This window comes from Pipistrellus hanaki (genome assembly GCF_964339955.1).
Source record: "Pipistrellus hanaki genome assembly, chromosome: 4".
Lineage (NCBI taxonomy): Eukaryota > Metazoa > Chordata > Mammalia > Chiroptera > Vespertilionidae > Pipistrellus > Pipistrellus hanaki.
Genome location: NC_140506.1, coordinates 52,092,057 through 52,116,306, shown reverse-complemented (window position 1 = coordinate 52,116,306; position 24,250 = coordinate 52,092,057). Strand labels below are relative to the sequence as shown.

General features: G+C 38.5%; 1 protein-coding gene across 1 annotated transcript in view; it reads left to right on the top strand.

Moving 5' to 3' along the window:
• LOC311621597 (solute carrier organic anion transporter family member 6A1-like) overlaps nucleotides 1–24,250 on the top strand; it is a 79,558-nt gene that overhangs the window by 480 nt on the left and 54,828 nt on the right. The window contains exons 2-4 of the mRNA XM_084881794.1: nucleotides 17,533–17,793; nucleotides 18,437–18,525; nucleotides 23,064–23,157. Of these exons, the coding sequence (XP_084737920.1) occupies nucleotides 17,533–17,793; nucleotides 18,437–18,525; nucleotides 23,064–23,157 (444 nt within the window). The remainder of the gene's footprint in view (nucleotides 1–17,532; nucleotides 17,794–18,436; nucleotides 18,526–23,063; nucleotides 23,158–24,250) is intronic.

Genomic DNA, 24,250 nt, shown 5'->3' with positions numbered 1-24,250 from the left:
CCAGGTGGTCCAGTTTGAGGCAGCTAGTCCTCTCTAACATTGAAAGGTATGACTAGGATAAAAGCTGGCTAATTGGGCTGCCACCATGGGTTTGGGCTCCTGTCCTCAAACACCTTATTGGCACAGTTAACCTCTCACAGTGTGGGTGATAGGGGTCTGGCCTCCAGAGAGCCACCTGGAGAGAGTAATGTTGAGTCATTACTGTTGTTTGGTCACCAACTCTGAGAAGCTCAGGGTTGAGTTACTTGGGGGATTAAAGATGCAAACAAGACCTGTGACTGCCAGGTTGTTTCTGCTTCTGAACACAATTTTGAGACACATGGGCCAAGCCATTTCCTTCCTGGATCTTATTTCCTCATGTGTGGATACAGGAGGTCAAATCAGGCTTCAAACAATCTATATGAGAGAACCAACTGCAACTCAAAGGTATTTATCTTTGCCCACACAGTTTGAAGAAGAATGTGGATTTGAATGCCTTTAGAAGGGTATGCTTTCCCTATGTGGCCATGGCCCTCAACACCGCCTTTGCACCTACATTCTTTAGTAGTCTGTATCCCCTGATGTCCTTGGAGTGTGCTAAACATGGTATCTTTTTTGTTCTAAAATGATATGTTGAAATAAGCTATGTTGTAATAAAATGCTATGTTGTAATAAAAGTGTCTAAAGGTGGTTAGAATCATATGAGAGGAGCAAATAAATAGTCATTAGATTTTTTTTCTTGATACCATCAAAGAAGTTTCTCTAAGGAATAGGCATTTGAATTAAACCTTGATAAACGTAGAGTTCTGAGAGCTGGGAATGTAATTAAGGAATATATATAATGAATGAATGAGTGAATGAATGTGATGTTTTGATGAATAAATACTCAGATACAGGAAAGCCTTGTTTCAGAATGGTGAGTGGCTGATTTGGCTGGATAATAGTTTCACCCAAGCACCAAAAAGTATAATTATACTTATTTTCTTTATTGTCTCAACCCCTGCCCCAGAACTAATATAGTGACTAAGGCAGTAAAGACACTCAATAAATATTTATTGAATACAAAAATAAATAAAAGGAAGGAAAATACAAATTGTAACCATACTATGAAGGTCTTCAAATACCCGAGTGAGAATTTTGAAAGGATACTAGAAGATGTTTCCTTTCCACTAGTGTACTGGGCAATTAGTGAGTTGCTTTGTAGGCTTCTTCTCACTTAATATAGCCTCCTTATTTTGTAGGTGATGAGGAGCCACTGAAGCTTCTTAAACAAGTGATTTCAGTGAATGTTTAGCTCTACTATTTATTAACTGACTATACAGGCCATTGGCTCAGCTTAGGTATAACATTGAGTCTTGCATTCATAAAAATGACATATCTATTCACTTATGTATTCATCAGTTGATATATTTATTGTTATGTTTTAAACGATTTTGAAATAATTTCAAACCTATGGAAAGGGTGCAAAGAATTCCGAGTCCCCTTCACCCAATTTCTCTAGTAGTTTACATTTACCACATATGTTGTCCTTCACCTTTTCTTTCCCTGAACATATAGATTTTTTTCAGACATGGTGCCTCATTACTGCTAAACACTCCAGTGTACATCTTCCCAAAGTGAGGACACTTTCCTATATAACCGCCATTCACCCACCCAGTCAAGACTGTGTCAGTGCACACTACCATCAAACTATGAACTGATTATCTCACTCAGATGTTGCCAACTGTTTGAATAGTCTCCTTTTCCTTTTCCACCCAAAATTCTATCCAGGAATACATGTTGCATTTAGTTGTCATATTTTGGATGTCTTCTTTAATCTGTAACACTTTCTCATTCCCTCAAGCCCCCTTACATATATTGTGACCATGCAAGTCTTAAAGTATATGGGTTTTTTATTCCATATGTTGAACTTCAACCTGGGTATGTTTGATGTTTCTTTATGATCAGGCTGTAGGCCATGCATGATTGCCTGCCTGTCTGCCTCTCTCCCTCCCCTTTTCCCTCAATTTGTGGTTTGCCTTTTCATTTTGTGGTTTGTCTTTTCATTTTCTTACCTGATCTTGTTGAATGAAAAAAAGGGTTCAGTTCTAATGAAGTCCAGTTTGTTCATTTTTAAATGGTTTGTTCTTTTTGGTTTCTATTTTTAAAAGTATTGTGTAAGTCAATGTCATGAATATTTTCTATTTTGTTTTCTTGTAGGAGTTTTATAGTTTAGCCCTTATGTTTAGGTCTCTGATCCATTTTGAATGAAATTTTTTTTGTGTGTGTATGGAAAGGATCACAATTTATCTTTTTTCCATATAAAATCTTATTCCAAGATTATTGAAAAGACTGTATTTTATCTCATTGAATTATTTTGGCACTTTTGTTGAAATTCTGATCTTTTTCTGAGTCTCTTTATAACCTTTGTATTCTGTTCTATCTATTTATGCAAATATTATATTGTACTGGTTACTGTGGCTTTACTATATTTATTGAAATCAGGTATTCTTTTGACTTTGTTTTTTATAAAAAGTTGTTTTTGCTGTTATAGATACTTTGCCTTTTCCACATGTTGATTTCTACAAAAACTTAATGGGATTTTAATTGGGATTTCTTTGATTCTGTAGATTTGCATAAAATTGACATCTTAACAATATTGAGTGTTTTCATGCCTGATCATGGTATGCCTCTTTTCTTATTTAGGTTTTGTATCCTTCAATGTTGGTAAATTAACTTGTTTTCTTAGGATGTTTTACAAACATAATCATGTGACCTGTGAGTCAGGACAGTTTTATTTCTTTCTTTCCAATCTGTATGTTTTGTTACACTGGTTAAGACCTCTAATACAATGTTGAGTAGATATTTGAAAAGAGAAGTTGTTTTTCTTTCTGATTTTAGGTGGAAATAACTTAGCCTTTCTCAATTAAATATGTTAACTGTAAGTTTTTTGTATATGCCCCTTATTATTTTGATGATGTTATCTTTTATTCTTAGCTGGTTAATAAATTTTATCTTCAATTGGTTTTTGAAATTTATCAAGTTTTTCCCCCCTGTGTCTTCTGAGACAGTTATATAATTTTTCTTATTTATTTTATTAATATTATATATTGCATTCTTTTATTTTTTTTATACTTAACCAACCTTGCATTCCTGGAGTAAACCCTTATTACAAAATTATTATCTTTTGGATATGTTACTAGATTTAATTTGCCAAAAGTTTGTTGTGTCTTCTTCAACTAGGTCTGGATTTTAGCCCTTGAGTTTCCATCTCAGTCCTAGGGGAAGTGGTTGTTTCTTAGGCTAGATATTTCTATATTCTTTGACATTGTCTTTACTTCCTTTACTAGCTAATTCCTTGTTACTTTAATCCTCTGTTATAGTTAATAATTTATTTTATAGCAAACTGTCCTTGTTCAAATTACTGTGTGGTTTCTCTCTCCTGATTGGATTCAGACTATTATGGAATTGGTATCAGGGGTTAGTCTCATAAATATCTATATGTATAAAAGGCTAAAATGCTAAGTGTCCATCCTACTGGTAGTTATGATGTACACTTAACACCAGGGGGCAGATGTCCAATGTAGGAGCTGCCAAGCTGCAGTGACTTGGCAGCAGTGTTTCTTGGGTGACTCACCCTGAAACCAGAGAGGAGGGAATTAATTCCTTGTGGGGCCACATGATTCCACCATCAGCTGTGGGTTATGTTATTGTTAGGGCACTGTCAGCCCGAATCTGGTTTACTGCACACTTGCGTTTGCATGCCACACCCTGTACGACAGCAACTTTGCAGGGTGCCCTCTTGCACTCTGGAACTCTTTGAGGTATGTCAGCCGGTTTTGGCCTAATCCCCACAGGCCAGGACGAGGGAACCCACCTGCCAGAGGGACCCTACTCATTCCACAGATGCCCTTTGAGCCACCCAGGTGCAGCTGGCCAGGGAAGGACCATGGGAGGTTGGCTCTAGGGAGTGTCTGGCCCTTCTCACCCAGTCCCATCCTGCCAGCCACCTTCTCATTAATTTCCTTTCAAGGTGCATAAATCTATGCATCAGATCATTAGAATACTCATAAAGATGGTAATTTAGAATTGGTTTTGTTATGCTTTTAATCTTGAGTCAAGTGCTGAGCTCTTTGCCAATGGGAAATGGATAGTAATTCTTGGCATGCAGTAAGTTCACAATTCATCAAGTTTTCACCATGTTTATTGAGATGAAGTGTCAATTGAAGCATGTACCTTGAAAGCCCAAGTGGCTGCTGCACTTTGGTAGTAATGTTGACTATAAGGATTCTGGTGTTGAATGGAATGTTTTCAGTGCCCTTATGAATTTATGAAGAGAAATGGCAAACTCAGGTCTCAAATTTCAGCTCAAGTCATGGTCTGAGAATTTAAAAACTCCCATCAAAGCACTAAATAAAGTAAGTTCTCATTTTATTTATTTAACTGTAAAGCTGATGTTTCTGGGAATGAAACACAAAATTTAAATGTATGGGCTAATGAGTTATAAAGACATTTGAATTCACAATATCACCAGTTTGCCCTGTTTCTTCCCCTCTGTTAAGCATCCAAGAAGAGTTATTAATTTTTTCAGACTGTTCAGTTTGTAACCTGTTAGGATACAGTGGTGACTTCCAAGTTCTTTACATGTAGAGCTAGAATGGTCTATAAGTTTTTGTGTGGACATATACCTAGGAGTGGAATTTCTGGGTCATATGGTAACTCCATGATTAACTTTATAATTACGTTGTAGAATTTTCATATACAAGGTGGGGAAAAATAGGTTTAAAGTTGTTCATATGGAAAATAATTTAACAATTAATAAGTAATAATACAAGAATATATTCTGTTTCATGTACTTACAACTATAAACCTACTTTTGGCCCACTCTGTATGTACGTGATCAGTTTAATGAAGTTACCTTTTATTTCTAGTTCAATGACTATTTAAATTATGAAAGTGTTTGGTTTTTGTAAAAATATTTTTTTGCATTCTGATATTCATTTGTTTTTGTTCTTTATTATCTTAATACAGTGAATTACATTGATTAATTTTCATATATTGGAATGAAATTAAGGGAGCCCCAAGCTTTGCACATTTAACTTTAACAAAACATACTATATAATAAAGAGGTAATATGCAAATTGACCATAATGCCCTTGCTCAAGATGGCCACCCCATGTTGGCACAAGATGGCCACCACAATATAGCCTGCAGGGCAGTTCGGGGTGACCAGACCGGCAGCAGAGGACAGCTGGGGGTGATCAGGCCGGTAGGGGAGGGCAAATGGGGGTTATTGGGCTGGCAGGGGAACACTTAGGCATTGATCAGGCAGGCAGAAGTGGTTAGGAGCAATCAGGAAGGCAAGCAGGTGAGCGGTTAGGAGCCAGCAGTCCCGGATTATGAGAGCGATGTCGAACTGCCAGTTTAGGCCAGATCCTAAACTGGCAGTTGGACATCCCCCAAGGGGTACCAGATTGGAGAGGGTGCAGGCTGGGCTGAGGGACAAGTCCCCCTCCCCCCCCCCCCCCCCGTGCATGAATTTCATGTACTGGGCCTCTAGTCCTATATAATAAAACCCTAATATGTAAATTAACCAAATAGTGGAAACTACCAGTCGTTATGATGCACACTGACTGCCAGGGGCCAGATGCTCAATGGAGGAGCTGCCCCTGGTGGTCAGTACATTCCCACAGGGGGAGCGCAGCTACGCCAGAAGCTGGGCTCACAGCTAGTGAGCAAAGTGGCAGTGGTGGGAGCCTCTCCCATCTCCACAGCAGTCAGACATCCCCTGAGGGGTCCCGGACTGCAAGAGGTCACCAGCTGGGCTGAGCTCTGCCCCACCCCCACCCCCTCAGTGCACAAATGTCATGCACTGGTCCTCTAGTTTAAAATAATAATAAAGACAATTTATTTGAAGAGTTTTATAAAGTATTTGTAAAAAAGAAAATCTCTGAATGATTTTGGATAAAATATTTCAGTACAGAGACAGTAGTGTTTTCTTAGATATACTAGGGGCCTGATGCATGAAATTTTTGCACTGGGGAGGTGTCCCTCCTTTCAGCCTGACACCTCTCACATACAGGGAGCCCTCAGGAGATGTTCTACTGATAGTTTAGGCCTGCTCCCCATTGGGAGCAGACCTAATCTGCAGTCTGGACTCCCTTTGCTGGAGGTGACTGGGCTGATCAGAAGAAAGTGCCAGCCCCATTACCCCACTGCTGCAGCCACTGCCAGTCACCGCAGCCGCCAAGGTATTTTCATTAACACAACTCCAGTCCTTTCTTTATTTTTCTTTTTATCCTCACTAGAGGATGTTTCCATTGATTTTATCTCTTTCCTTCCTGTCCCAGGCTAAGCCCCTTCCCAAGCCTACAGCCTCTGCCCCAGGCTTTGGGCTTGGGAAGGACTTCCCCAACACCCCACCCATCCAGTCACAGGCTCAGCCCCTTCCCAAGCCTAAAGCCTCCACCCAGTGGCCGGCTGGGAGTAACCTGGGTGCCTAGGAGGTTCCCAATACCCAAGTATGTAACCACCATCTTTATTGGGTTAATTTGCATCACTTTGATTGGCTGTGGGTGAAGTGGAGGTATGTTCAATTTACATTTTTCTCTATTATTAGGCAAGATATTTGTAGGAAGTCTTTTCTCAATTAAAATATTATAATCTACAGTGAAGGGTCATTTGGAGGCCTTAACAAACTTCAAATGTATTAACTATTATGCTGGAGGTCCCTAAGACCTCACTCAGACTGAATGATTGACTAGAAGTGTTGTAGGTTGGCAGGAATGGGCTCCAGGTGCCTGAGCGGGGGGGGGGGGGGGGGGGGGGGTGTCAGACCAAACCTGGATTCAACGACTTTAGTACTTGGATTCTGGCTAGGCAAAAATTCAGAGCCAAGACCCAAACTGTAAAAGAACATTTTTTGGTAAATCATGGAGATAGAAAAAGTAATTCCTAAAAGAAATGGGCTTAAGAAACAAGTTACAGAGGTAAAAGAAGGCCCTAGGAGTTTGGAGTGAGGAAGCTAATGTTAACATGCCCGGGAGTAAAGAAAGGGGCTGGGGGAGGGAAAAGGGAAAGGGAAAAGTTTGGGCATGCTCCTAGGAGGGAGAGCCCATTGGGTCCTCCATCCTCAGAGTTTTGGTTGGAGATTTTAGGGGAGGACCCAGGAGTAAATTTTAATAGAATAGCCAGAGATGTTCCAAGTATGTCCTTTCAGGGCCTTGTCTCCACTGATTGATTGGTTGGCACCAGGGCACGGGACCATTACCCAATGCAGCTGGTCTTGAGATTAATCATGCATCTCATTTTGTTGCTTTTCTGGGCCTGGAGATGAAATACAACTTTTCCTTTATGTTATCTCTAGGGAGGATAGGTCAGGTCCAAACCCTAAGACCAGAGATATGCTAGGGGAGGAAATGTCACCCCAGATAAGGTCCCACCCTACAATTTGTCCTTTGCTTTCTACTCTGGTGACCTTCTGTACCTGACCCATTGTCCTTGCTCTGCTCATGTCTCTCTAACTGCCTCCCACAGAAGGACAGAGGCCTCAGAGAAAGATGTCTTATGCATGGTTATGATTTCTTAGAGTGAATAGATAAAATCAGCAAAGGGAATAGGCAAACGGGATAAAGTCTAGAAACCAAGCCCAAGCTGCTGTGTCCTTTCCCAGTGGAGACATATGGAGATGCTTAATTTTTCCAGCAATAATGTGAGATAACACATGCAAAGAGTTGCCCATCAAGAAAGATAACACGAGCCTTGGTGTCCAAGATTTTTGAGAGGTTAGTCATGTAGAGATGCAGCATCTTTGTGACTAACTTCAGCTTCTCAGACTCCAATAACACACCCTCCTCACACATACACCAAAAAAGGCATTTCCCATAAATACATTGTTAACATAAACTAATCAAACTGATACTGCATGGCCAAAGGTGTCAGGCATTCAACAATAGATGTTCACTTTAAATCACCTTCTTAGTGTAAATTATCTGATCCAATTGGTACTGTGTGGCCTAAGGCTTCAGGCATATAAAAGCACTCTTATCAGGCACAATATTCAAGAACTCAGAGTCATCTCCCAGGAGACAACCAAAGGTCAGTCTTGAAGATAGGTCTTTTTTGGGCAACCAAGGCTTGTCAACCCTTTGCTGCAAAGCTATAGAAATCAGATCATATTAAAAATATATATTCTTCAGAAAAAATATTAATAACATTTTATTAAAGATAAGTATGGTTAAGAAATTGTTTAAAGTAATGTTCCTTTCAAAAATGTTATGAGATAATAAGATATTTGAAAGTTCTTGATTGAACTTTTAGCTTCACCAATGTAATAAAACTAATTTATCTATAAATTATAAGAATCATGTAAGTTTTGATACAGTAATGTCAGCGAGGGTCAAGGGGGTATCTGGCCAGAGATAGACCCTGGCCAGAGATAGTACTCTGTGCCCCTAGTTCTGCTCTTGCTTGTAGGAATGAATTCAAACAAGAGACAACAAATAGCAACAAAAGCAGGCAAGGGTTTATTTATGTAGGAAATAAATACACTCAGATAGAACCTGAGTGGGCAATTCAGCCAGCCTAAACCAAACCAAGAGCCCTGATATTTGGATGTTCAGAGGATTTATACCCCTAGGCTGGAACACCTCTAGGCAAGGAGCAAGTTACCACATCCCTCACATCTCAAAAAAATATATCTTCAAACTATAAGGCCCTTTCACACAGGTGTTAGCCACAGTTAGACCACATCCTGTAGGAACCCTAAGTCTTTCCTTTTCACATAGTGGTCTGCTGTCTCCATTGTCTATTTTTGATTTGTTTCGTTTCCCTCCAAGACCCAGCTACCTCTCCCAGCTCATATCTACCTAGCTGCCTACTCTAACAGTAGTCTATGCCAACCATTAAACCAGGAAAAAAACAACCGAACCATCCCCAAGCATAGGAACCTGGGATTGGTTATCTGAGCTAACTGATCTTGAAAGCAGCAAAAACAACAGTATCTTGTGGAAAATGGTACACTAGAAATCCATGACATGCAATGACAAATTTATTTAAAACGTTGCCTGAGATAAAGTTCTTATTGAAGGCAAGATTTTGGAAGACCCAAGAGCTTCTGCAATTGACTTCTACGGTGAAACTTTAGACTACAGAGCTTCTGGGTTTGGCTGACTGACTGCTTCAGGCTGTACTGAAAAGTTTACAGAAAGAAAATGAGTTTAAGGCATAATTAGAAAATGTGTGAGCTTCTAGTCACACACTGCATATTTTGAATAGTACCAACACTAATTCATGGTTATAGAATTACAATACAATTTGAATTCACAGATTCACTAAATCACTTATGTGAGAGTTGGGATATTGACTGGAGAAAAGGGGACCCTGGAAATTGGGTGGAATTCAGTGAATCTGAGACCTATCAACCCTGAAATTCCAAGTCTCCTTTCTCAGTAAGAGCAACATTTTCTCTTATGACTGGGGGGGAAAAAAGTTTCTGTTTAAAGATACGGAATTTACCTCACCCGACTTTAGGGAATGCTGATTCTCTCATGACACACCCCATCGCCCTTTATTGATGCCAAACTCATAACTAGAATGAGATCCCGGCCTTCCAGAATGACCAACATATAGTTTGTCTTGGGAGTGTCTTATACACTAAAAATGTGCCTGTTACTTCAGAAAAATTGGTTTGGATTGTGCAGGGCTACCTCTTCTGAAATGAAAGAGAAGTTTCTTCATTTGTACCATTTACTTTTAAGAAAGAAACAATATTATGTGCCTGTGGTTTTTGAAGGTAGAAGTATGTTTTGGTAACGTTATAGTCCCACTTAGGGGATTCCCTGAAGAAAAAGAAAAAAATAGAGGAAAAGGGAAGTCCTCCTAGTGGGCAGAATGTTGGGTAGTAAAATTTGATTGTATTTCCTAGAAACCATGCTGCCATTGTCTAATGGTTGACCATTTGGTAACTAGGAGGGCTGGGTAAGCGGTATGTCAATCTGAATGGGCAGAATTATCCTAAACAAATGTTCAATAAAGAAATTCATTGCGGAGGAAGCTCTCAATAATGAGGTAGATAGGTAACCAACCTCAGAATATTAGCCAGCCTCTTTTCCCGCCATTATACTAGTATGTCTTGTTCAGAGGACTCAAGTTTATGATGACAGTTATATTAAGAATGTAAGTTATACAAGAAAGAACTGAATACGTGGATTTATCTTCACCAGGGCTGATGTAGCTATTGCACTACTGAGTGCCTGTCTTGTCAATCACAAAATGTCAACATAATCCAGGATACTTAGCATATTAGGCTTTTATTATATACGACTAGAGGACCAGTGCATGAAACTTGTACATGGGGTTGGGGGGGAGGGGGGTCCTTTAGCCCAGCCTGCACCCTCTCCAATCTGGGACCCCTCGAGGAATGTCTGACTGGCCGTTAAGGCCTATCCTAAACAACCAGTCAGACATCCCTCTCACAATCCAGGACTGCTGGCTCCCAATCATTTGCCTACCTACCTGCCTGATTGCCACTAACCACTTCTTTCTGCCAGCCTGATCACCCCCTAACCACTCCCCTGCCAGCCTGATTGAAGCCTAACTGCTCCCCTGTAGGCACAATTGCCCCTAACTTCCCTGATGGCCTGGTCACCCTTAACTGCCCTCCGCTGCCAGCCTTGTTGCCCCTAACTGTCCTCCACTGCAGGCCTGGTTGCCCCCAACTGCCCTACCCTGCTGGGCCAGCAGTCCTTAACTGCCCTCTCTTGCCAGCCTGATCACCCCTAACTCCCCTCCCCTGCCAGCCTAGTTGACCGCAACTGGCCTCCCCTGCAAGCTTGGTCACCTCCAGCTGCCCTCCCCAGCAGGCCTGGTTGCCCCCAATTGTCCTCCCCTGCAGGCCTGGTCGCTTCTAACTGCTCTTCACTGCTGGCCTAGTCATCCGTAACTGCCCTTTTCCTACAGACCTGGGTTTCCTCCAACTGTCCTCCCCTACAGGCCTGGTCAGCCCCAACTGCCCTTTTCTGCCAGCCCAATTATCCCTAACTTCCCTCCCCTGCTGGCCTGATTGCCCACAACTGCCCTCCCCTCCCCGCCATCTTGTGGCGGCCATTTTATGTCCACATGGGGGTGGTCATTGACCACATGGGGATGGCCATTTTGTGTGTTGGAGTCACAGTCAATTTGCATATTACTTGGGCCAGATTCTCTATTCTGTTCCATTGGTCTATATGTCTGTTCTTGTGCCAGTACCAGGCAATTTTGAGAACCATGGTTTGGTTATACAGCTTGATGTCTGGTATTGTGATCCCTCCAACTTTGTTCTTCTTTCTCAGAATAGCTGTGGCTATTCAGGGTCCATTTTTTTTATTTTTTATTCTAGATGAGTTTTTGCAGAGTTTGTTCTAGATCTTTGAAATATGCCATTAGTATTTTAATAGGTATTGCGTTAAATCTATAGATTGCTTTAGATTGTATGGACATTTTAATGATGTTGGTTCTACCAGTCCATGAACATGGTGTGTTCTTCCATTTGTTTATGTCTTCCTCCATAATATCCTGTAGTTTTCTGAGTACAAGTCTTTTACATCCTTAGTTATTTTTATTCCTAGGTATCTTAATGTTTTTGTTGCCATGGTAAATGGGATTTTTTTTTTTTTCATTTCTCATTCTGTGAGTTCATTATTGGTGTATAAAAGGCCATAGATTTCTTAATGTGTTAATTTTGTATACTGCTACATTGCCAAATTCCTTTATTAGGTCTAGTAGTTTTTTTAATGGAATTTTTGGGGTTTTCTATGTATCATGTCATCTGTGAATAAGGACAGTTTTACTTCTTTTCCAATTTGGATGCCTTTTATTTCTTCTTCTTGTCTGATCACTATGGCTAGTACTTCCTATACTATGTTTAACAGGAGTGGTGAATGTGGGCATCCTTGTTTTGTTCTTCTTAGGTGAAATGAGTTTAGTTTTTGCCATTGAGTATGATGTTTGCTGTAGGTTTTTCATATAGGGCTTTTATTATGTTGAGGTATGATCCCTTTATTCCCACTTAGCTGAGAGTTTTCATCAAGAAAGGATGTTGGATTTTGTCAAATGCTTTTTCTGCATCAATTGACATGATTATGTGATTTTTGTCTCTCAGTTTGTTTATTTGATATATCAGACTTACTGATTTGCAGATATTGTACCATCCTTGAATCCCCAGAATAAATCCCACTTGGTCATGGTGTATAATGTTTTTAATTTATTGTTGAATTTGATTTGCTAGAATTTTGTTGGGGATTTTAGCATCTATGTTCATCAAGGATATTGGCCTGTAGTTCTCTCTTTTTTGTCATTTCTTTATCTGGTTTTGGGATTTAAGGTAATGCTGGCTTCAGAGAAAGAGCTTGGAAGTGTGCCTTCCTCTTCAATTTTTTGGAATAGTCTGAGGAGGATAGGTTTTAGTTCTTTGAATTCTTGGTAGCACTCCCCTGTAAAGCCATCTGGGCTAGGGCTTTTATTTGTTGGAAGATTTTTGATCACTGTTTCAATTTCTTCAGTAGTTATTGGCCTATTCAGGTTTTTAAATTCTTTTTAGTTGAGTTTTGGGAGCTTGTATTTTTCTAAGACTATGTTGTCCATTTTGTTGGAATAGAGTTGTTCATAGTATTTTTTCATAATCATTTGCATTTCTGTGGGATCAGTTGTTACTTTACCTCTTTCATTTCTGATGTTTTTTTATTTGGGTCCTCTCTCTTTGCTTCTTGATGAGCCTGGCTAGAGGTTCCTTTCAAAGAACCAGCTCTTGGTTTTATTGATCTTTTCTTTTTCCTTTTTTTTTTTTTTTTTTTTGTCTCTATGTCATTTATCTCTGCTCTGATTTTTATTAATTCCTTCTTTCTGCTTATGCTGGGCTTTTCTTGTAGCTCTCTTTCTAACTCTTTGAGTTGTAGAGTTAGATAATTCATTACCAATGTTTCTTGTTTTTTGAGGTAAGCCTGAAGAGCTATGAACTTTCCTCTTAGGACTGCGTTTACTGTGCCCCATAAATATTGGATTGTTGGGTTTTAATTGTCCTTGGTTGCCATAATGTTTTTTAATTCTTCTTTGATCTCCCTGGTAACTCAGGCATTGTTTAATAGCATGCTATTTAGCCTCCAGGCTGTTTGATTTTTAAAAATTGTTTTTATTGTAGTTGATTTCTAGTTTTATGCCATTGTGATCTGAGAAGATGCTTGATATGATTTCTGTCTTCTTGAATTTTCAAAGACTTTGCCTGTGTCCCAGCATATGGTCTATCTTTGAAAATGATCCATGTACACTTGAGAAAAATGTATACTCTGTGGCTTTGGGGTGAAATGTTCTAAAGATGTCAATTAATTTCATTTGATCTAGTGTGTCATTTAGGAGGAATTGTCCAGTGTTGTTAGTGGGGTATTACCGTCCCCTATTATGATTGTATTGGTGTCAATCACTCCCTTGATATCATCCAGGAGTTTTTTGTTTGTTTGTTTTTGTTTTATGTATTTGGGTACTCCTGTATTGGGTGCATATATATTTACTAGAGTTATATATTCTTGTTGGATTACTCCCTTTAGTATTATGAAGTGGCCCTCTTTTCTCTTGTTAGGTCCTTCACTTTGACATCTAATTTGTCAGATATAAGTATTGCTATTTCCGTTTTTTTGTTTTGTTTTGTTTTGTTTTTCATTTCCATTTGCCTGAAATACCTTTTTCTATCCCTTTACCACTAGTCGGTGTGAATCCTTTTTTTCTGAAGTGGGTGAGATAGAAGATGTATGAGTCTTATTTTCTTATCCACTCAGCTACCCTATGTATTTTGATTAGGGAATTTAATGCATTTACATTTAAAATTATTATTGATAGGTACTTGTTTGTTGCCATTTTTATTTTTATGACTGTATTCCTTCTTCACTTCCTATTTCTTCTTTTTACACCAGACCCTTTAGCATTTCTTGCATTGCTGGTTTGGTGGTGATAAACTCCTTTAGTCCTTTTTTCTCTATGAAGCTTCTGATTTCACCCTTAATTTTGATTGATAGTCTTTTTTTAAAAAAATATATTTTTGTTGATTTTTTACAGAGAGGAAAGGAGAAAGATAGAGAGCTAGAAACATCGATGAGAGAGAAACATCGACCAGCTGCCTCTTGAACATCACCTACCAGGGATGTGCCCACAACCAAGGTACATGTCCTTGACCGGAATCGAACCCGGGACCTTTCAGTCCACAGACCGATGCTCTACCACTGAGCCAAACCGGTTTCGGCTTGATTGATAGTCTTGCTGGGTACAGTATTCTTGGATTTAGACCCTTCCTTTCAATGACTTTGTTTCCTCTTCTTCTAGCACCCCTATTATGTGGATGTTGTTTTGTTTTGCATTGTCCCAAAGTTCCTTTAGGATCTCCCCATATTTTTTAAGCTTTTTTTTCTAAATGTGTGGGTGTTTTTTTCCTATCTTGTCTTTTAGCGCACTGATGCAGTCCTCTACTTCTTCTAGTCTACTGTTGATGCTTTCTATTGAGTTCTTTATTGCAGTGATGTAATTTTTCATTTCTTCTTGGTTCTTATTCATTTCCTCTTGTTTCTTAAACATATTGATGAATTTGTCTTCCAACCATTTCAGTGACCTCATGACCATTTATCTGAATTCTTTCTCTTTGCTTGCTTTCATTTTGTTTACTTCCTTTTCTAGTGATGCCTACTTTTCTTTCATATATGAACTGTTTCTTTGTCTCTCCTCATGATCTCTCCTCTCTAGGTGTCTGGTTATGTAGCTCTCTCTCACCTGCATTGACTTAAAGGCACAAAACACAACACAACAAGGCACAATGCACAAGGCACTGAACTTAAATGTTTTCATGATACTAATAACCCCAAATAAAGCTGACCACTAGAGAAAAAAGAATTAGGGTGTTTTTTGTTTGTTTGTTTGTTTGTTTTTTAAATAATGCAAAACTTACATTGAGAATAGGGAAAAAAGTAAGAGAGAAAAGAAAGAGAATAAAAAAGAAGGGGGAAAAAAACTATATGGGGATAAAACTCCAATAGAACTACAACTAATCCAAAAAAATACAAACAACTAATACCCAGAGATGAATGCAAATTAAAAATAACAACTAATAATAAGTGAGGAGAGGAAAAACAGAAGCAAAAAAGTAGTGAAACAATCACACAAACAAACAAACAAAAACAATCTAATCAACAAACAACAACAATAGGACAGAAAGAAGGGCAAAACAAAACAAAATAAAACAAAAAACAAATTAAAAAAAAGGGAAGAGAGAAAAAATTTGGATAGTGAAGAAAGAGAAGAGAGAAGTGTATATGAACTTGGAACAGGGGATTTGAAATTATATATATATTAGTAGAATGAATTTTTAGCATGGGGTGAAAAAGAAGGAATAGGGAAAATCTAAAGCAGAAATAGGGTAAGGGAAATAGGACAACAACAGGGAAAAAGTGAGGAAGAGAGTGTTGACATAAAGATCAAGATGAGATAGAGTAAAATGATGCTAAAGGAAAAATTAAAATATAATATAGAATACTAATCCCAGAATAAAATAAAGAGAAAATAAAATGAAACTTTAAAAGAGGTAAAATAATAGTAGTAATAATAATGATTAAAAACAAAAATATAATAATTAAAAATGTAAAATCAAGTGAGGAAAAAAGAAAGAAATTTAGATTCCTAAGTGAAAGATAAAAAATGAAAATGTGAAGGTCATTCACTTTCTCTACTGTTCTGTTTGGCACACCTGTTTCCTGTCAGGTAGTTAGGACAGTATTGAAGTTCCCTGTATTCCACAGCTCTTCTGTGTCATAAGCCTCAATCTTGTTTTCAAGTAGACAGTATTTATTTATTACTCAGCCTGCCTGTGGTTGTAATTATCCAATAGTCAGTTTGTGATTCAAACCCTGGGTGGCGGTGTTTCTGTATTGACATCTGGGGCTATAAGTCTTCTCTACCCAGTATTTAGAATTTGTTTTCCCTGCTGCACCTAATACTGGTTTGGGGGAATGGACTGCCCCAGAGCTGGTTTTCTGATTGTTTCTCCCTGCTCTGATTCCCAGGTTCCACAAAAACAATTTTTCCCTGTAGTCTCTGAGAGTGTTTTTTATTGGGTGATCCTATGTACTGGGCTTAATAGTCATAAGCAAGGATTTAAAGAGAAAAAAGAACCAGAGTGAGTGCGCAAACTTATGACTTTTTCACCCTGGCACTGCGTGTGACTCTGCACATGTCTCTGTGCATGTGTTTTTCCCCTGGCACAGTGCAGCTTATTTACTGGTAAAGCCTCAGGCTTCCTTTTTGTACCCAGCCCAGCTATTGGTTTATTCCTAGAGTTCCCTTCTGTGCATCCCTGTGGACCCCCTTCCACATTTGTGGACTATGCTGGCCCCACATCCATAGGTTTTGTGGGGTGCAGGCTTCCTCTGAACCTCTAGATCCTGCTGCACACATTTCTTCCTTCAGCCTGAATTGTAGACTCACCTTTCTCTGGGGGAAACCTGACCTTTCCGTGAGAAGGTGCAGAGCTTGTCCGAGTCAGTGTATTCGCGCTGCTTGAGACCTGGTATTTGTGGGTTCACAGCTGTCTGTGGGTGTTGTGGTTGTATGGTCCCGGGAGGTATCCGGTTCTTCGCAATTGATAGTAAGGCTAGGCTTCCGATAACAGCCACTCTTCCTTTCAAGATGGCACAGTCTCTGTGGCAAAGCTGGTTACTCTGGGAGAGATTTCAGCAGCAGTGGAGGCTGCCTGGTCAGGGGAGCCTGGTACGGCAGTTCTCAACAGTCCCTTGGAATGTAGCTGTCCCTCACTCACAAATAGACACTCCCCATACGTCCATACACTCTCCTTTCATTCTCTCATTCACACACTATCTTGTAGGCTGCCTTCCTGTCAGCAGCTATCTTCTATATTCTATGTCAATTTTTTTTTTGTTTCAAATATTTAGTATGATTACCCCTTCTTCCCCATTAGATGTTAAGTGATGGACATGGGCATATATGATACCATTTATTTCATGTTCAAGAACATGACAAAAAAGTAGTATTGTTAAAAGATGTATACACATTGTCAAAAAAGTATTAAAAAGGCTAAGAAATGGTGAACTTCAAGTATAGGATATGAGTTATGGAAGGAGAGAGAAGAATATGTTTGGGAGTACATGTTGGACTTCAACCATTTTGATTATGTTTTATTTTCTGTTCTGGATGATATATATTAGATTGTCACTTATTCACTTTTATTATTGAAATATAATACATCAAAATAAATATTAATACCGAGATGATTGAAAAGATCATATTCTTCATAAATTACTCATGAATATAGTATTTTAAAAAATAAATATAGTAATTCCATTGGCAAATATTTCATAGAGGTTAAAGCTTGTTGGGTTTTATAAAAAGGATCATTTTATGCTCATAAATTTTAAACACATTTAAATAAAGTGAAATAAGTTTGAGTCACTGTAAATTACGTTTTGCTTTGTAATGTTTACAATGGTGATCTGTTTTGTCTCTTAAAATGCATATTATTGTGTTCTTTTTTTTCTATCTACATTTTAGGTATTGTGTTTGCTCTTATGGATGTGAGCATTGACACATTTCAGAGGGGCAGTGGTCTGAAAACCATTGAGAGTATGTTGTTGTCATCGAGTTATGATATTTCATCTTGCCTGGTAGTATTGTTTATAGCATACTATGGAGGGAGAGGAAACATTCTACATTGGTTTTCAGTTTCCTCCTTTTTAGTAGGATTTGGATCACTTTTACTTGCTTATCCATACTTCAGTGGTGAAGATTATCAATTGAAAATAGAAACTGAAGGTAAGATTTAAATGTTACTGTCATACATCAAATAATTATTCCTTTAAATCATTGCCTCTAGGACCTTATAATAGACTATAATACTTGTCTGTCTGTATACCCATCCACCTGTATCTATTTATATAATCAAGTTCATTAAGCTAATTAATTGTAGCTCCCTAGTAATATATGTCCATTCTTTCATCTTCTCAGGATCATAATTTTTCATGTAAGAGATGGGTCTAGGAATAACAAAGACTGCTTTGTGATAATTATTTTGTGAAATTGTTTTTCTTTTATCAATTTTTATATCTGTTTCTTGAGAATTTCAGTAATTTCTCCTGTGTTTTAATTAATCCATTTATTTTGACTTCAAAACAAGGAGCTTTAATTAATCCACTTATTTTGACTTCAAAACACAGACACACAAGCACAAATACAAACATAAAAAACTTACACACAAAAAAAGAAAGGTCAGATATTTTCTAGCTACTCCTCCCACTTCAAAATGGGAGCTTCCCTTTGATATTTTCATACACCTATCTATGCAGATATATTGCTTTATTTTAATGTTTATCTCTTACATAACCAATTTTCTACTCTGTTCACACATTAGTGTATGTGTGTGTGTGTGTGTATAATTTTTATGTTTTCTTTGAAATAGTCCATTTACCACCACCTGCCACTCCCTCATCCCATCACAGTTTTCCATACCTAGGACAAGTTGATCTTCAGGCCTGCTTCAACCAACAAGTAGGTATCATATTCCATCAAATCATTTAGCAGTTAAAACTGAAGTTTCTTCATTAGTCTGTGGAAACACTTGTATCACACTCTGATCTTTAGTTTCTAGATTTTTACATGTGATTGGCCACCTAACATTCCCATGGTTGCAGTGAACTGTCACTTCACCAGGAACTTCCTAAATATCTATTATCCCATTCTCTGATTATACCCACTCATTCTTCCAACTCACTCATATAATTAAAACCACAGTTCTTTTATTAGAACCTTAAATTTATTAATATCTACTTTCTTCCTTAATTAGGCTCTCCTCATCAGTTTTTAAATTTATATTCCTTATTATAAAATATTATATTAAGTACTAGAGGCCCGGTACATGAAGTTTGTGCACAGGGGTGTGTGTGTCCTTCAGCACAACCTGCACACTCTTCAATCTGGGACCCCTAGAGGGATGTCTGACTGCCCAGTTAGGGTGGGATCTGGCCTAAATGGGCAATCAGACATCCCTTTCACAATCCAGCGGGACTGCTGGCTTCCAACTGCTTGCCTGCCTGCCTGCCTGATTGCCCCTAACTGCTTCTGCTTCCAGACTGATCACACCCTAACCGCTCCCCTGCCAGCCTGATTGATGCCTAATGGCTCCCCTGCAGGCACGATTGCCCCTTGCTGTCCTCCCCTTCCATTCTGGTCGCTCCTAACTATTCTCCCCTTCAGGCCTAATCATCCCCAACTGCCTCCCCTACTGGCCTTGGTCACCCTAACTGCTCTCCCTTGCCATCCTGGTTGCCCCAACTGCCCTCCCCTGCATGCCTGATCACCCTCAACTGCCCTTCCCTGCAGGCCTAGTTTCCCCTAACTGTCCTCCCCTGCAGTCCTGGTCACACTCAACTGCCTTCCTCTGCCAGCTAGTGCAGGCCTAACTGCCATCCCCTGCAGGCCTGATCACCTTCAACTGCCCTCCCTTGCAGGCCTGGTCCCTCCAAACTGCCCTCCCCTGCTGACTTGATCGCTCAGCATCCTCTGCCGGCCATCTGTGGCAGCTGTCTTATGTCCACCTGGGGGCAGCCATCTTTGACCACACGGGTAGCCATCTTGTGTTGGAGTGACAGTCAATTTGCATATTACCTCTTTATTATATAAGATTTCAAACATACTCTAATCATAATCCTAAAATGCCTGTCCCATTGTCCTATTTTGTTCCTGGGTGGAAAATTTTTTTATCTAACTAGTTATCTTTCCTACATTGTTGAGGAGCATTTTAGAGAAAAATCACAAAAAAAAGGACCAGTTAGTCCCACAATGAATTTGATACTATCAACCTCAATTCTGTTCTTACATGAATCCATTCCCTGACATTTTTTTAAAGTCTACTCTCTTTTATAATTCACAACTTTCCTCTTGTTTTAATTAGTTTGGGCTATTATAACAAAAATATTATAGACTGGGTAGCTTAAACAACAGAAATTTATTTCTCACACCTCTGCAGGCTGAGAGTTCAAGATCCAGGTGCCTGCCAGTTTAGTTCCTGGTGAGGACCCTTTTCTTGGTATGTCCTCATATTGCCGTGGCCAAGAAAGAGAGGGAGAGCAAGCTCCCCAGTGTTTCATCTTATAAATGCACTGATCCCATTCATGAATACTCTGCTTTCATGACTTAATTACCTCCAAATACTATCACATTGGGAATTTGGAATTCAACATATGAATTGTGGGGGGATACTTCAGTTAATAGTACTCACTTAACTTATCTTCTGTATTGTATAGAAAATACATGCCATAAGAAGAAATTGCCTTAATTTCTTACTTATAGTATAGAAACTATAACTTCACATATATTTTCATTCCTTACTTCTTCATTCCTGTTAAAATGAAAGGGCTATCCTCCTGCTAAACATCCTGTTCTCTCTTACCTACTTGGGAACTTTATTCCAGTGATGATCTGTACCTCCTTCTGCAAATTCCTTTCTTTTTTTCGTGGTACTCATTGACACCTAAATGTGCTCAAGTTATTCCCACCATTTAAAAACAAAAACAGTAATAGATATAACTCACAGTTCGTTCTTTTATCACTTTGCAAAATCTCATCATTTTCAATTGACAATTTTTTTTGAAAGACATGGCCAAGCTTTCTGACATTATTTCATTTTTTTTTTCAACCCACTTGAGCATGGCTTAAACCCTAAACACTGCAATAAAGTTATTTTCACCAAGCCACCAACATAATTCATGTCATTTAATATAATTAAAACTTTTGACTTGTTCTAGTACTTGAACTAACCCCAGTGTTTATAGTACTGACTGTTCCCTTCTTGAAACTATAGTCCAAATAAAATATTTTTTTTTAATCTGAAGAAAGGTGTTAGAAGATTAGTTTTATCCTATTTGCGGAAAATATTTGTTTTCAGATATTGGATAGCAGGAATATCAGGACTGTGAGCTCTAGGAAAAGGAAACCAATAAGCTGAATTTTCTAGGAGAAGGCAAGAGTAGTAGATTAGGGACATATTTTATTAAGGAGGGTGAAGGACCTCCTTAAGTTTAATAATCATAAATTCAAAGTGAGATTTGCATGGTTGTGTGTTTTCCTATGGCTACATTCAATTTTTAAAGTGTAAGTATAGAGTAAGGAGAAGAGTTTAACTTGACTAGGGTTGCAATTTCATTGAGGGATTGTATGACATACAAGAGAGCAAGGGATTTAAAAGTGTTATGATGACAATGAAAGAAGTAAGGGTAAAAAGGGACCTTGAGATAGTGAAAAGGAGCAAGATCAATAGATTATATAGTCCTGGTGGGTTTTAGGGATTGGTGAAATTGGGTTACTAGAAGGAGTGAGCTAGAAAGGTAAAGATGTTTGTAGGATGCTTGAAATTGCAATTCAAGAAGGTTTGTAGTTCATTGTGTTTGAAAGTTTAAATTGAATAGCTATATACCTGCTAAGTGGAATTCAAATACATAGGGCAGTGGTCAGCAAACTCATTAGTCCACAGAGCCAAATATCAACAGTACGACGATTGAAATTTCTTTTGAGACAATTTTTTAAACTTAAACTCTATAGGTAGGTACATTGTTATTAATTTAATTAGGGTACTCCTAAGCTGGACTTTGCTAAATATTCAAGGGGCCAAAGAGCCACATGTGGCTCTTGAGCCACAGTTTGCTGACCACTGGGCTAGGGTGTTGATACTGATATGTCTATATAAAGTTGAATTATTGGTGATTAGAATAACAATTCTAGAGACCTCCTATTTAACATGGAATCAAATAGTCCATATGAATACTGAACCAGCTGAAATTTTCCATTAGTGTACTATTTTGCAATATACACATTAACCAGTTTTTCACAGTAATATTTTCAGAACATTTGTTAAGTTCCAATCAATGTACATAATCAAAATGATCTAATAGCATTGTTTAGATTCACCAGGCTAATAACAATTGCAATTCTAACAAACATTTATTTACTATTGTTTTATAAGCATCTGAATAAAAAAAAGCTTAAGAAATAGGCTGTCCTGTAAAAAATTTAAAATCTAGTGGATTATTATACAATGACTAACAAAAAATTTTATTGTGTAATACAGTGATTTTCAGTCTTTTTCATCTCATGGCACACATAAACCAATTAGTAAAATTCCGTGGCACTCCAAAAATATATATTTTTGCCAATCTGTTGGAGTAAACAGGGTCAGTAGGAAAAAAGGGGGGTATATCTGTAATATTTTCAGTAACAAAGATCAATTTAAAAAAAAGAAGAAAACACAGAGTTACAGTAAATAGGTATAATTTTGATTCATTCCCACTGCATGGCTACCGTTGTGTTGGTTATTGTCATTTTGTTTATTTGACAATATAAAGAAAAAGAGGTCAATGCCCCTAACTAGTCATGGATTGCATGTTTTAAAAATTCTTATGGTGCACTTATTAAAAATCTCTGGTATAATGCCTTGTCCTTATGGACATATGTTTTAGAAGTTAGTGGGTATGAAATGTGAAATTATTTTAATCAGAGTGACACAAAGTTAATTGTCAGAGAAGTAGATATATAACTAAGCTCAGAAGGTAATCTTTAATAATTCAGATAATCTAAAAAGGGTACTTTTATCCTAGGTCAAAAGTCAGAGTTATCAGATGCCAAATTTAAGATATGTATATTTACCTATACAATCAAGTATGTGTATACATATAGTTATACATATGCATTTATGTTTGGTTTATATATAATATTTGCATCTTTTTCAGTATTCCCACAAATTTTATTTTATCATTGCATTTTTCTGAGAACATGTTGATTAATTGTAGAGCTACTACATTCAATGTAAATGAAATCTTAACTAAAAGAAAAAATATAATGGTGGAAATATCTTATAAAAGGTAAAATATTTCATAAAATACACTGTGAATTGTTGTGTGTTTAAGTTTTGACTCATTTAACAAAAAATTAAAATTATCCTTTCAAAAGATATTTGCGAAGAAATGAAGAATCTCAAAGCTTGCAAATCCTTTTCATTCAACTCAAAATATCTGACTTTCTTCGTGCTTGGACAGGCCGTGCAGGGAATAGCAGGAATGCCTCTTTATATCCTGACAGTAATCTTTCTTGATGACAGCATTTCCAGATACTCAGTTGGTACTTATCTAGGCAAGTTTTTTTCTTTCTAATATAATTTACCAGTTCTGAATTTTTATTGAGCTTCTATATTTTGGTGTGCATATCTAAAATGATATTCAGGTGCTAATTATTGACTTCTATAATAACCATAGTGGCCTGGTGCATGAAATTTGTGCACAGGGGTGTGTCCTTCAACCTGGCCTGCATCCTCTCCAATCTGGGACTCCTCGGGGGATGTCTGACGAAATCAGCAGACAGATATCCCTCTAAAAATCTGAAATCCAGGACAACTAGCTTCTAACCACTCATCTGCCTGCCTGTCTGATCGCCCCTAACCACTCCACCTGCTAGCCTGATTGCCCCCAACTTCCCCCGCCTTCCAGTCTGATCATCCCTAATTGCCCCCTCTTGCTGGCCTGCTCACCCCTAACTGCCCCCACTGCTGTCCTGCTTGCCCTCAACTGCCCCCCTGCCAGCCTATTCAACCTTAACTACCCCTTGCCAGCTTGATCACCCCCAACTGTCCCCCCACTGGTCTGATTGCCCCCAACTGCCCCCCTTTCCAGGGTGATCACCCCTAACTGCCTCCTCCTGCTGGCCTGATAGCCCAAAACTTCCCCCCTGCTGTCCTGCTCATCCCCAACTGTCCCCCCCCCCCCCCGCAGCCTGCTTAGCTCCAATTGATCCCCTGCTGTCCTGCTTGCCCCCAACTACCCTCCATACCAGTCTGCTCTCTCCCCTCTGCTAGCTTGACCTCCCCTAATTTCCCTCCCCTTTTGGCCTGACTACCCTAACCACCTCTGCCTCAGCCCTGCCACCTTGGCTTTGTCCAGAGAACCGCTGGAAGGTCTCCCAGTCTAATTAGCATTTACCCTTCTTTTTGGTATAGATTGTAATAAATGGTAACTGGTGTGTTTAACTTTAAAATCACATTGAACCACTTAATTCTGAAAAGCTGCTTGAGATTTGGAATTGTAGATAAGTCATCTGAAGGCCCCCCTAAAAAATATAGAGCAGTAGAAAAAATGCATTCTTAAGTAATTAAAACTGTAATCTTTCCATTTAAAAAGAAAGTAGAAAAAATAATTCCCACTGAGAGATATTGATCAGAAAAACAGGAGAT